Source organism: Myxine glutinosa, chromosome 5 (assembly GCF_964187855.1).
Source record: "Myxine glutinosa chromosome 5, kmMyxGlut1.1, whole genome shotgun sequence".
Taxonomy (NCBI): Eukaryota; Metazoa; Chordata; class Myxini; order Myxiniformes; family Myxinidae; genus Myxine; species Myxine glutinosa.
In genome coordinates this window covers 156301628-156315238 of record NC_136265.1, presented here as the reverse complement: position 1 = coordinate 156315238, position 13611 = coordinate 156301628, and the positions used below count along the sequence as shown (strand labels likewise).

At 44.0% G+C, this 13611-nt stretch overlaps 1 protein-coding gene across 1 annotated transcript in view; it reads right to left on the bottom strand.

Moving 5' to 3' along the window:
• The window catches only part of LOC137413975 (calpain-1 catalytic subunit-like), a 185480-nt gene that overhangs the window by 89681 nt on the left and 82188 nt on the right, over positions 1-13611 (bottom strand). The window contains exons 5-8 of the mRNA XM_078778893.1: positions 5942-6110; positions 4885-4968; positions 1794-1879; positions 1510-1584 (exon numbers count right to left, since the gene is read on the bottom strand). Of these exons, the coding sequence (XP_078635019.1) occupies positions 1510-1584; positions 1794-1879; positions 4885-4968; positions 5942-6110 (414 nt within the window). The remainder of the gene's footprint in view (positions 1-1509; positions 1585-1793; positions 1880-4884; positions 4969-5941; positions 6111-13611) is intronic.

Here is a 13611-nt window from a genome sequence, read left to right as displayed (position 1 = left end):
ATGTACGGGTCTCCCTTCCACTGCCCGGCAACGCCGGTACTGGAGGACGTCACAGGATCGGTGAGCCTCCAAAATCCGCTTCGTGCTGTTGCGAATATGCAGGACTATGTCCGATTGTTGTGCTGCTCTCCGACCATGAGAACTGCAACGTCATTGTTGACTGGCCATCCCCTTCCCTCCCCCTTCCCCCTCCCCCCTCCGTCCCCCCTTCCCTTCCCCCTCCACCCTACCCCCTCCACCCTACCCCTCCCCTTCTCCCCTCCACCCCCCCTCCCCTTCCCCTCCCCTTCTCCCCTCCACCCCCCCTCCCCTTCCCCTCCAAGTTTCCCCCTCCCCCTCCCTTCCAAGTTTCCCCCTCCCCCTCCCTTTCCCCCCTCCCCCTCCAAGTTTCCCCCTCCCCCTCCCTTTTCCCCCTCCCCCTCCAAGTTTCCCCCTCCCCCTCCAAGTTTCCCCCTCCCCCTCCCTTTTCCCCCTCCCCCTCCCCCTCCCTATTCCTCCTCCCCCCTCCCCCTCCCTTTTCCCCCTCCCCCCTCCCCCTTCCTTTTGCCCCTCCCCCTCCCTTTCCCCCTCCCTCTCCCCCTTCCCCCCCCTCCACCCTACCCCCTTCCCCTCCCTTTTCCCCCTCCCCTCCCCTCCCCTCCCCCACCCAGCAATGCCGGGTACTTCTGCCGGGTCCCCCCCTCCCCCTTCCCCCTCCCCTCCCCCGCCCAGCAATGCCGGGTACCCCCCCCTCCCCCTTTCCCCCCTTTCCCCCCTCCCCCTTTCCCCCCTCCCCTCCCCCCTCCCTCCTCCCCTCCCCCTCCCATCCCTCACCCTCCCCATCCCCCCCTCTTCTCCCCTCTCCCTCCCACTCTTTTCCCCTCCCCCCCGTTCCCCTCCCCTCCCCTCCCCCCCGTTCCCCTCCCCTCCCCCGCCCGGCAATGCCGGGTACTTCTGCTAGTCTTCTATATATTCTAAATATATATCTGTGCAGTGTCTGTCTTGTGTTGTCTTGTCTTGTCTTGTGATGTCACTGAACTACTCCCTCAAACTTTGGTGAAATCGTACTATTCCAACTTGACCCACGGCGGGAGTGTGCGCTCTACTGAGTGGCGTTCTAGTTTTAACTGATTCTTCACCATTGAAGGATGGGGCCAAAAACGACATATAGCACGATATTTCAAAACGTTGTGGACGAGTCCTGACCAAACGAGGTGGACAAGTAGGTAAAGTGACAATAACAAGCCGATTAGATTATGGTCCAGGTGCGGATCCAGATACGGCCCATGAGTGGGATACAACATGTAAACTCTCCAGCCTGGCGGAGGTATGCGCTCCACGTTTAAAATGGACTTCCTTCATCACCGTCACCTGAATATCCCCACCACCTGTGTTATTATTTTCTAAACATTCCTTCCCCCATCCAATTTGCACATGATGTATGATGATGGACCCTGAAAGCATAAAGAGGATGAGAGATCGCAAGGTACACAGAATAATTATCTGCAAAAGCGCACGAGCTCAACTCACCAGAACTCTCCATCCTCATTATTGACCTGCAATCGATCCCGTTCACTTCCATCTACATAATCCCACTGTGCTGAGCTGCACACGACACACAAGGGCACACATCAGTAAATGAATTGAAAAGGATTGTCTGAATGAGAGATGTGTCATCATCTGCACCTCATTCTACTCGTATTATTAACAGTTCAAATAATTTTGCTCGGTACATCGAAGACAGGTCAAGACCGTAGGAGTACTTTATCCACCATGGGAAGAGTCATTAAAATGAGGCAAAGAGCGTTTCCAACCTGTCACTCCAGGCTCCGGTCCATTCAACTTGTCCCCAGGGGTTCCGTATTCTGACCAGACGTACTGTCTGTCCATTGTAATCAACCTGTGCCGACAACAACTATGGATTGACTTGCAAATTTATTTACATAACTAGTATTAGTACCCCATGATCAATAAACATTTTCTATTATTCACTTTAACGAAATTAAGCAAATAATAAGGAAAGTAGTGTGAAGTTTGTTAGAAAATATTAGGATATGATCGCAAGTAGGGAATTTATAGTCCATGAAAAGGTGTTTCGACTCCTTCTGCCGATACGTCACCAAAATACATCAAAGTGAGCAGCAAGCACAACATCAAAATAAAATAACATGGGATGACCAGGACCTTTTCCACATTAAGACAAACTATTTCACACACACATGACCACCTCCATGTTTGTTTTTCACCAGCCTTTGATTAATACCTAGCTCTGCTTCATGCTGTTGAAACCAAAGCTTTCAGAATCATTGGAATCTTCCACGATGAAGCGAACTCCGAGGGCCTTTCACTTACTCACCGCAGGCAGGTTGGTGGTCTTTCTGTCTTCTACCGACTCTTCTCCGGCCTTGCACCCCCAGCTCTCTCTGGGCTCTGTCCCCCAAATATTCCTACAGGTCGCTCAAGATCTGCCTGCAACCCTCTTATGGTTAAACTGCCAAAATCAAGACTCTCTGCTCACCTTCACTCCTTCATTCCTCTTTTCTCCAGCCTCTGGAACAAACTCCCTCACTCTCTTCAATCCCACTCCACCCTCCAGGTCTTTAAAACAGCTGTTCACCACTATCTCTCATCTGCCCCCATCCAAAACCTTGATCTTTTCTACCCCCGCTAATTTCACCCCAGATTCACTTTTTTGAAATACCAACTTCCTTCCTGGAAGTCCTTGCAGTGTCCTTGTGTTTTATACTTCTCCCACCGCTCCCCCCTCTTCCCACGCATCCTCCCCCCAAGCCCTCCCACAGATCTCCCGATGTCCCTGCTCTCAAATGTTGTGGTTGTGCTTCCCCTCATCTCCCCATCTTGTCTACTGCTGCTCTGACTAAATGTTCTGTGTGTCTGTTTGATTTTTTGTGTGATAAATGTTAGCTTTCACGAGCTTCGATCCTGTATCCAAAAAAAAATACAAACTCGATGTACTAATAAAATTCATTTTGTTGATAACGTTAATGCTTCAGAGGAGAAATGTCCGATACGTACTGGTAACACTTTGTGCAAGAAAACTCTAACAGGGCATGCATTTGTGTTCTCCCCTTTGAGAGATTCAAGATACGTGCTCTGGTCTTGCTGCGAACTCATCGTAGAAAAACTCAAATTCTTGTGCACACTTTCCTTGCTATCAACCTTTCATAAATGTATAATGCTTCCATAAAATCCCCTTTTATGAGGCTCAAATCCATGGTGTTTATCTATCTATAATTCCAGTAATCTCTGTGTGTATGTTTGTATGTTTGTATGTTTGTATGTATGTATGTATGTATGTTTGTCTGTGACCGCTGTTTCTCGACAACTACCGGTCCGATATACTTTAAACTTGCCAGGTATATTGCTGGGGACCCGAGGATGTGCCTTTTCAAGGTTTCATATTAATCGGAGAAGTAGTTACTGAGCTATGTCCAAAAAACGATTCAACCAATCAGAGAGCAGCGAGCTATCACGTGTGCCGAACGTGGCGAACAGACTCTGCCTCGGACGGCACATTTGAGAGCGTATTCATTTATTTCACGTTGGAAAACTATGTTGCCGTTAAACTATGTTTTAAAACTAATTAAAACTAATTTGCGATTCATCGTAACTGCGATTTGCGACCTTCCGGACAGTGAAGACTTCACTTCCGGCAGCCAATCACAGAACGCTTTGTTGCGTAGGCGTGGCCGATGTGAGAGCGAGCCGAGCCGAGCGCGTGCGCCATTACGGTTCGTAATTCGATTTCTTCCGGAGAAAATAATAATTTCTCGATTTCTTATGCGCATTATTTCTCCCAATTCAGTCAGAGCGAAGGGCGGAAGCGAAGAGCGTTGTTTTTTTTGTTTACGGGCGTACGGGCGTACGGGCGGGGTAGAGCGTACGGGTAGCGTTTTTTTTTTTTTTTGGCAAGGAACGGGCACCCACGTACGGGCATGCCCTAGTTTATTTTAATATGCAGAAGCGGTTGCCCTGAGGGAATTCAGCCGTATGAGTTGCCTTGAGAGCATTTAGCATTAAAGGGCATTTCACCCATTTTTTGGAAATCACCCATTTAGCAATAAAGGAAATCTAGTGCATCCAAAGTTAGTTGCTCTCAGCGCATTTGGGCCCATCAGTTGACTTGAGGTCATTTTGCCCATCCGGGTTTGTTGCCTTCTGGGAATTTAGCATTAAACCACAATTTAAGAACATCCATCACAAGTTGACCAGTCCAAGAATGGCAGGGCAGGCAGATTTACTGCCCACCCTCTCCCCAACAGCTGACCTGAAGGTCATTAATATGATAGCTCTTTATATTTGATGCCTATCTTCTTCATCGTTCTTATGCAGCACAAGACTGTAGCATCATTGGCCGAGAGTGCCACTGATGCAATTCCCTCTGCTTGTTCGGACAGGAATTTGGCCATGGTGCTAGCGATAGCTCGTCTACTCTTTACAAAGGACACCATGAGATCTTCAACGTCCACCGAATGCTGGCAGATGGGATGCCCAGTCTAACGTCCATCCGAGGGATGGCACACACATTGATGAATCACTTTGCCCCTGAAATACCGGGATGACAGTTTATAGCTCGGTCAGGATTCAAACCCAGGCTGGACAAATTAGAGGTGAGTGTGTGTACCTCCAGGCCATCCTGTCAGCCCAGGGCCTATCATCGGTGTCTGATAATGATATGTTAACCAGATTGGGTTTCAGAAGCTTCAAACCCAAAATCCATTCCACTGATGCCTTTAGCCAGATTTGAAGCAACAACTTTTGAGATAAAAACTCATCATATTCACCATGAGGCCACAAACGCGTACCTTTTTTTTGCAAAATAAATAACAAAAATGTTCCTGATGAAGTATATAATAGCCAAGTTTCCCCGAGCGCAATGCGTACCTCATCCACACCAGTGACGGAGTAAGCATGCCCCTTGACAAGCTTGCGTGATGTAACAGCTTCCATATCGCTTGTGCTTGTAATCTGTGCACATATAAAACACCATATCAACACTCTATACCCAGGCAGCACCATTAATTTAAAATATATATATATATATATATATAGACATCAGTGCACGTAACCAACGAAATCCTAATGCTCACATACATAACAGTTACACCATCAAGCTTACCTTTACATAAATAGGGCAACTATGTATTTGATGAATGAAGCAAATGATGAAGAATATGAGAAATTCTCTTTTGAGCAATGAAGTCCAATTAAAACAATCACCAAAAATAAAAATATAAAACAGACAAAGCTCATGCAACTTTGCGTTCAGTTAGCAGCAAAACAAAGTGTTGGCGAATACCCAAGTAATGAAGGTGAGAGACGTGATCGGGCTTTTAAGATACATCAAAGTATGTGTGCATTTCACGTGCTGTTGAAATATTCAAGTGCAGAGTGGCACTAAAGTGCAGGCGACAGTGCCCATGTAGTGGAGGAAATGCACCCAAAAGATGTATTTGAAAATCCACTGGACTAATTCGGTTTTTGGGATGCATCTGGGAGAAGGGACCAACCAACATTTAACAGATATACACTACACGTAGCAAGCATATTCGCACACGGATTTGAAAACACTCGGCACATCATGGACCCTCTGTCCATTTCGCACGGGAAGACTCTTTTGAACCGCCTTTTAAAAAGATATCGGATGCGAGGCATCAAGAAACATGCAGACAATGTGCACCTGCTGAGACATGTCCTGTAAATACCGCTGCTGGAAAAAATGGCTTTGGACAGAGGTTCATCTTTGATTTCCTTTTCAGCCTGTGATCCGACGATGCAACAGAAAAAAAATTCTCTATTTCTAAAGTATATTTATTTTGACCTTTTCTGTATTTATTATTTGGCAGCTCTTGTTTGGCAAAGTTTTACATACGGCATTTTGAATCCCTATTAAATTCCCTTTTTATGATCCTTTCCGTGTTCTGTTTAGTTCTCTACTCACATTGATAGAGCAGCCCATCAGCGAACCCCTTTCTGTGGCCTTCTTCATGAGGGTCCAGAGGTTCCGCGGTGCCTTCTGTAGGTCGTAATTTATGGTGACGCCACCTGTGAAATCCTCAAAGCCCTCGCTGGTACTCCCACCGGAGAGTGCCTCATACGAGCCATTCAACCTGAACATGACACAGGCATGGAGTTGCAAGTGTCACGAACACGAAAACAGCAACAAAGAGCCAACATAAAACCTATGCAGACAAGCAAAGCTCATGAACATGCATTTCTTGCTCAATATTTGGCCAGTATATCCATTTTCAGATTAAAAAGAAGAAGAAGAATCCATCACAAGATCTTGTCATCATTAAATATTTTGGTTATGCTGGAACAAAGTATTATGGGTAATGCAGTAAGACAACTGAAGTTTGTAATCATCGCAAATGTACTTATTTTTATCCATTATTAAAAGGAAAAGTGTTGCAATTATGGTGTTTCCAGGGAAAAGAAAAAGTTACAAACAGAACATGAAAATCAAGAAGTCAAAGTCACGACTTGACACCGAGAAAATGCCGCAAGGTGTTTATCGTGTTTAATAAGATCATTAATCATCCAACCACAGAGGTACAGTAGCTTGTCGAGGAGGCCTGACATGTGTAAACTCAAATAAGTACATACAAGCGTTACGCCTAGCTCCCCCGTCGGGGAAGTGATGTGAGTTGACAAAGTGGAAGACGCAGAAAACATGCTATGATATGATATTTCGCTCACAAGGTTCAGATATACATGGAAGCGGCCATCTTGGATTTTGACGTGGCGACCCAATTTTCAATAGCTTTCTTCCTTGTGCCTAGATACACCCACACACCAGATTAGAAGTTAGTAGTTCGTATATTTTTAGCCGCGTCGCAAGACGCTGGTCATAGAGTGCCCTCTGCTGTTGTTGTTGTTCTTCTTCTTCTTCTTCTTCTTCTTGTTCTTGCAGAGAAGACAAAACCTCAAAGCTCCACCCATTCTGGGAACCATAGCTCCACCCATTTTGGGAGAGGCTTCATAATTCATATAAACAAATATCCACCATTTTATTAACTCGCATAGCTTTGAGGCCTGTTTTGTAGGCCCGTGGTGTCTTCCTCTCTCACACAGTTTTATTTCAAATCAAATTCGATATATCATTTCATTTTTCACAGTCGCTAACATAGTTTTAGACTTGGTTGAAAAAAAACGGGAAGAAAATCCGATGAAAGTTGCCCTTTATAGAACGAAATGAATTCTCAAAGGCCTGTAACTTCAAGTCCATTGAGATATATATATTTTAAATCGCGGCATGGTCAGTCATACACCGCCCGAAATAAGAGACGGGAAAATGCCGAGATATATATATTTTGTTTAAATCGCGGCATGGTCAGTCATACACCGCCCGAAATAACAGACGGGAAAATGCCGAGATATATTAAAAATTCGTCCATTTGATGACAATCGTCACGATGAAATATTTAATTTATACGTCGTCACAATAATGTGGAGAGAGGAGCATAGCTTCGTTCACGTGTCGCCACATACGGGAAATTGCCGAGATATATATTTTTTTAAATCGCGGCATGGTCAGTCATACACCGCCTGTAATAACAGACCGGGAAAATGCCGAGATATATTAAAAATTCGTCGCCACACGGGAATTTGCCGAGATATATTTTCACTTTGCACAAAAATAACATCAAGTAATCAAATCAATAGGAATGTCCTGTGCCTATAACATCGACGTTATAGGCACAGCTGCATCTAGGCATTGTGTAACATCGACGCGGCTTATATTTTAATTAAAACTTTTTGTACTTGTTAACCCATCACATACAGGCTTTTATCAGGAAACTGATGAGGTCATGGACGTGTTCAGCTCTTGTTCAAGATATTCCGCTCACAAGGTTCAGACATACACGGCGGCGGCCATCTTGGATTTTGACGTGGCGACCCAATTTTCAATAGCGTTCTTCCTTATGCCTCGATACACCCACACACCAGATTAGAAGTTGGTACTTCGCTTATTAGTCCCCTACCGGTGTACACCGGAGGGGACTATGGGTTTGCACTCCATCCCTCTGTCCGTCAGTCCGTCACACAAATAACAGTTTTCCGGACCTTTTTTCTAAACGCTTAACGCTAATGACTTCAAACTTGGTACATGGTTTCCACATGGCAAGTTACAGATCAAGTTCGTACTTCACGACGTTTCGATCAATTTTGACAAAGATATGGCACTTTGAACTTTGGGAATTCTGATAATTCTGATGATCCTTAACTCAGTGCCATTTTAAGTTTTAATTTCCTTTAAAAAAGATTTTCTCTGCAATAATTGGACCGATTGAGATCAAATTTTCACCGTAGGAGGCTCGGTCTGTGGAATATTCTAACGGTAATTATGACGTCACAGGTCACGTGGTTGGGCCGCCATATTGTTTTTCGTGAAAACACAAAAACCCCTTTTTCTCTGCAACGGCTGAACAGATCGAGACCAAACTTTGCAGGCAGAATCGCACACCCATGACAAACAAAAAAAGTCAGCGAACATGATGTCATGCGTCACATGGTTTCAGAGTTATGACGTTTTTAAGCATGAACCTTTAAAACCGAACTCCTCCCTCATTTGTGATCCAATCGAGGGGAAACTTCACAGATCTGTTCAGCATGTCAGTCTACTAAAAGGTCCTTTTGGAATTTGTGATGTGTCACATGGTTTGGCAGATGTCGTTAATTAAACGAAAATATTTTAAAAATGGATATCTCTTGAATCGCTTGTACCTCAGACCGTGAGTTGGTAATTATATAATTCGCACAGTGCAATACGTGCAGACTGCTCCACGGAGCGACCTTGTGGGCTTATCAACGAGGCAAGGCGTGACACACATGTCTCAGCATACCTCAGATCAAGTTTGAAAACCAGCATCAACCGTGCATAAATTTGCATTTTCGATCAATTTTAACAAAGTTATGGCACTTTGAACTTTGGTTGGGGACATGTATTGCAGCGCAATACTCAGAATGCTTGTTTTTCAAGGTATTCCGTTCACATGGTTCAGACATACATGGCGGCGGCCATCTTGGATTTTGACGTGGCGACACAATTTTCAATAGGGTTCTTCCTTATGCCGAGATACACCCACAAACCAGATTAGAAGTTGGTACTTCGCTTATTAGTCCCCTACCGGTGTACACCAGAGGGGACTATAGGTTTGCACACCGTCGCTCCGTCCGTCAGTCCGTCAGTCAGTCAGTCCGTCAGTCCGTCAGTCCATCAGTCCGTCAGTCCGTCAGTCCGTCAGTCCGTCAGTCCGTCAGTCCGTCAGTCTGTCAGTCTGTCAGTCTGTCAAGCAAAGAACAGTTTTCCGGACTTTTTTTCTAAACGCTTAACGCTAATGATTTCAAACTTGGCACATGGTTTCCTCATGATAAGTTACAGATAAAGTCCGAACTTCACGACGTTTCGATCATTTTTGACAAAGTTATGGCACTTTGAACTTTGGGAATTCTGATAATTCTGATGATCCTTAACTCAGTGCCATTTTAAGTTTTAATTTCCTTTAAAAACCAATTTCTCTGCAATAATTGGACCGATTGAGATAAAATTTTCACCGTAGGAGGGACTCGGTCTGTAGAATATTTTAATGGTAATTATGAAGTTACAGGTCACGTGGTTCAGCCGCCATATTGTTTTTCGTGAAAACACGAAAACCCCTTTTTCTCTGCAACGGCTGAACAGATCGAGGCAAAACTTTGCAGGCAGGATCACATACCAATGACGAATAAAAAAGTCAGCGAGCTTGACGTCATGCGTCACATGGTTTCAGAGTTATGTTGTTTTTAAGCATGAACCTTTAAAACGGAGCTCCTCCCTCATTTTTGATCCAATCGAGGGGAAACTTCACAAATCTATTCAGCATGTCAATCTACTAAAATGACCATTTGGAATTTGCGATAGGGCACGTGGTTTGGCAGATATCGTTAATTAAACGAAAAAAAAAAAAATTTTTAAATGGATATCTCTTGAATCGCCAGTACCTCAGACCGTGAGTTGGTAATAATTTATATAATTCACACCGTGCAATACGTGCAGGCCGCTGCATGGAGCGACCTTGCGGGCTTATCAACGAGGCGAGGCGTAACACAGGTGTCTCAGCATACCTCAGATCAAGTTTGAAAACAAGCATCAATCATGCATAAATTTGCATATTCGATCATTTTTGACAAAGTTATGGCACCTTGCTTATTCTAGAGTTCTCCTCAAGCCGCAACGCGCGCACTCAACCTCGTCTCGCGAACGTCAAAAGCGCGACACAGCGCACTCTTTCAGGAGGGGCGGAGCCAAGCCGAGCAACATATATATATATATACACATCGATCATTGATCTTGAAAAACAACGTATTTTGTCATGCTTCTGCTGACCTGTCTGCGAGGTGTATAAATCGAAGTCCCGAGTGCGAATCACAGGTGAGCCCATCCTGAGGTAATTTGCGATTGGGAACGATTCAGAACCTGTAGGTAAATAACCCTTGGTAATTTCCCCAACATTTTTCCGGACGACAGACTGCCGGTAGGGGACATGTATTGCAGCGCAATACTCAGAATGCTTGTTTGTCAAGATATTCCGCTCACAAGGTTCAGACATACATGGCGGCGGCCATCTTGGAATTTTGACGTGGCGACCCAATTTTCAATAGCGTTCTTCCTTATGCCTAGATACACCCACACACCAGATTAGAAGTTGGTACTTCGCTTATTTTTCAAGATATTCCACTCACAAGGTTCAGACATACATGGCATCAGACATACATGGCGGCGGCCATCTTTGATTTTGACGTGGGTTGCACCCACACACCAAATTCGAATGCGGTCCTTCGCTTACGCACGCACGCACGCTCGTACGCCCGCATGGACGGGAAAACCATAGTCCCCCTTTCGCTCCGCGGTGCGACAGGGGACAAAAATTCCATAGACTACGGTGCCATGTATTTATGTATGCACACGAAGGTTAGCAGAAGAAAGCACGCATTTATAAAAGAAAGAGAGAAGCAGAATATTGGGAATTCAGGGAGCATGGAGGGAAGGGAATGGAGGTTGGGAAGTGACAGGATTGAGTAGGGAGAGGCACGTATGGAGCACATGGGGAATATATGTGGAAGAGGGACGAGGGTATGAGATGGTATTTCAAATTTAACGGTTTCCATTTCTGCGTGCATAAACAATGAACTTGAATTGGCCTATTTAGCATTCCCATATTGTTATTCAAGAATCCCAGTCTCATTTCCCATATACAGTGTCGACTTGCACATTTCCTACCAATGTCCTTGCAATTCCAAGTAAACAAAATGATTTACATTAAGGTCTCCAAATGTCTAAATTTTTAAAAAGCTCCACAAAGAGTTTTAGATCACTATTGAAAAGATTCGAAAACTGGACCCTCACTAAAATAAAACTCGACGGTGTAATAGTTAGAGCATTTGCCCGAAGTCTGGGGTCCGAACCATGTCGTCCATGGGTTGGATAAGGCTACCTCCAATCCTCCCACCCCCGTGTCCTCGTACTCTACTCGGTTGCTATAAAATTGTTCCTTGGGATGTCCTGGGTGAGAAAAAAAAACTACAAGATGACAATACGCAATATCTGGGGTTGGAATTGGACTGCAGACAACCTCTTGATATACGGTATTGCGTGAAGTGATTTTCGTACTCTGAAATTTTGAGGGTGGGGTTGCTTAGCAGCCCCGTCTCAGTTTGAATACAGCGTTTGTTGATTGTTGCATATCAATTGAAAGGTTATTCAACTGCCTGTTCAGTAGTGTATCAAAGGTGAATTTCTGATGAATATTCAACTGAACAGTCAGGCAATCAGATGGCAAACACTTCATCGAATTTCTCAATCAAATTAACAGAACTTTGTCTGATTTTAGTTATATATATATATATATATATATATATATATATATATATATATATATATATATATATATATATATATATATATATATATATATATATGTATATATGTATGTATGTATGTATGTATGTATGTATGTATGTATGTATGTATGTATGTATGTATATATATATATATATATATATATATATATATATATATATATATATATATACATATATATACAGTGGAACCTTGACTTACGAGTTTAATTCGTTCTGTGACCGAGCTCGTAACTCAATTTGCTCGTTTCTCAAATCAAATTTCCCCATTAAAATGCATTGAAATGCTATTAATCCGTTCCAGCCCGCCAAAAACCACACCAATTTTTTTTTAAATATACAGTATATATAAAAAATATCTCGCGCTTTATATTTCACCTGTATGCAGCATACAAGTTGGCAGGATGGCCTGGACTGGAGGTACGCACACTTGACTCTAAACTGTCCAGCCTGGGTTTGAATCCCGACCCAGCTATAACCTGTCATGTCGGTGTTTCACAGGCAGGGTGATTCATCAATGTGTGTACCGCTAAACTGGGCGCCCCGTTTGCGTCCCATTAGTTGTTGGATGTTGAGGATCTCACCGTGTCTTCCACAAAGAGAAGGCGAGCTATCGCCGGCACTCTGAACAAGTTGTGGCCTGGCATGCTCTTCTCCTCTGCCGTTATATACGTCCTCCTCGGCATCTTTTTCCAGAAGAGCCCTGTCTCGTCACAGTTGAAGATTTGCTGGGGGATGTATCGTTCGGCTTCTATCAGTTCGGCAAAAGTTATAATAAAATCTTCAGCTGCCTTCACATCCGCCTCACCAAGTCGACAACACGCACACCTCGCTCATGTTTTTTGACGATTGCGTGTTTTATATCCAAGCACATCATCCTCTTCTTCTTCTCAGTACTGCCCTTGGTACTCAATTTCTTAGGACCCATGGTTAAAACTAAGAAATTTTCCAAAATAACCAAAATGCGAAAACAAAAATGCAGCGATATACGGCAGAGATACTGTACTTGCACGGCAAGATAACCACGTGACCGGAACCCACCTGGTGGCGGGTGGCGAAAGCTCGTAGCTCAGATCTCGGCTCGCATCTCAAAGCAATAAACCGCCCGAGCGACGGCTCGTATCTCGAAAAACTCGTAAGTTGGTGCACTCGTAAGTCAAGGTTCCACTGTATATATATATATATATATATATATATATATATATATATATATATATATATATATATATATATATATATATATATATATATATAGATATATATATATATATATATATATTGTTGCGGTTTTTAGAACCTTCACTAGTCAATTTTAGGAAATGTTTCCCTTATAAATGTTCCCCTGTAAATATCCCCATCAATTGGCTTTGTTAAAGATCGCACCCGAGTTAGTCCATGTACAACACGTAGCGAACCATAGGACCTCTCCGTAGTTATTTCATTATTGTGTGTTTCAGTTAAGGATCTGTTCCCAATCGTTGAATCTGCGTTGCATTAATCAAATAAGATAGGCCCCATTCCGTCCATTTTGCTCTCTCCAAATTGTGATACCTTGCTTGCCAGCCGCGTTCGCCGCCGTTGCATTGGGCTGTTTTTGTTGGCACCACGCCGCCATAAGCCATGCGGTCAAGCCGAGGAAGAAGGGGGCGGAGCCACCAGAACAAGGTGGTGGCACGTCGACTCGTCAGCAAAGGTGGAGTCAGCGAGCCC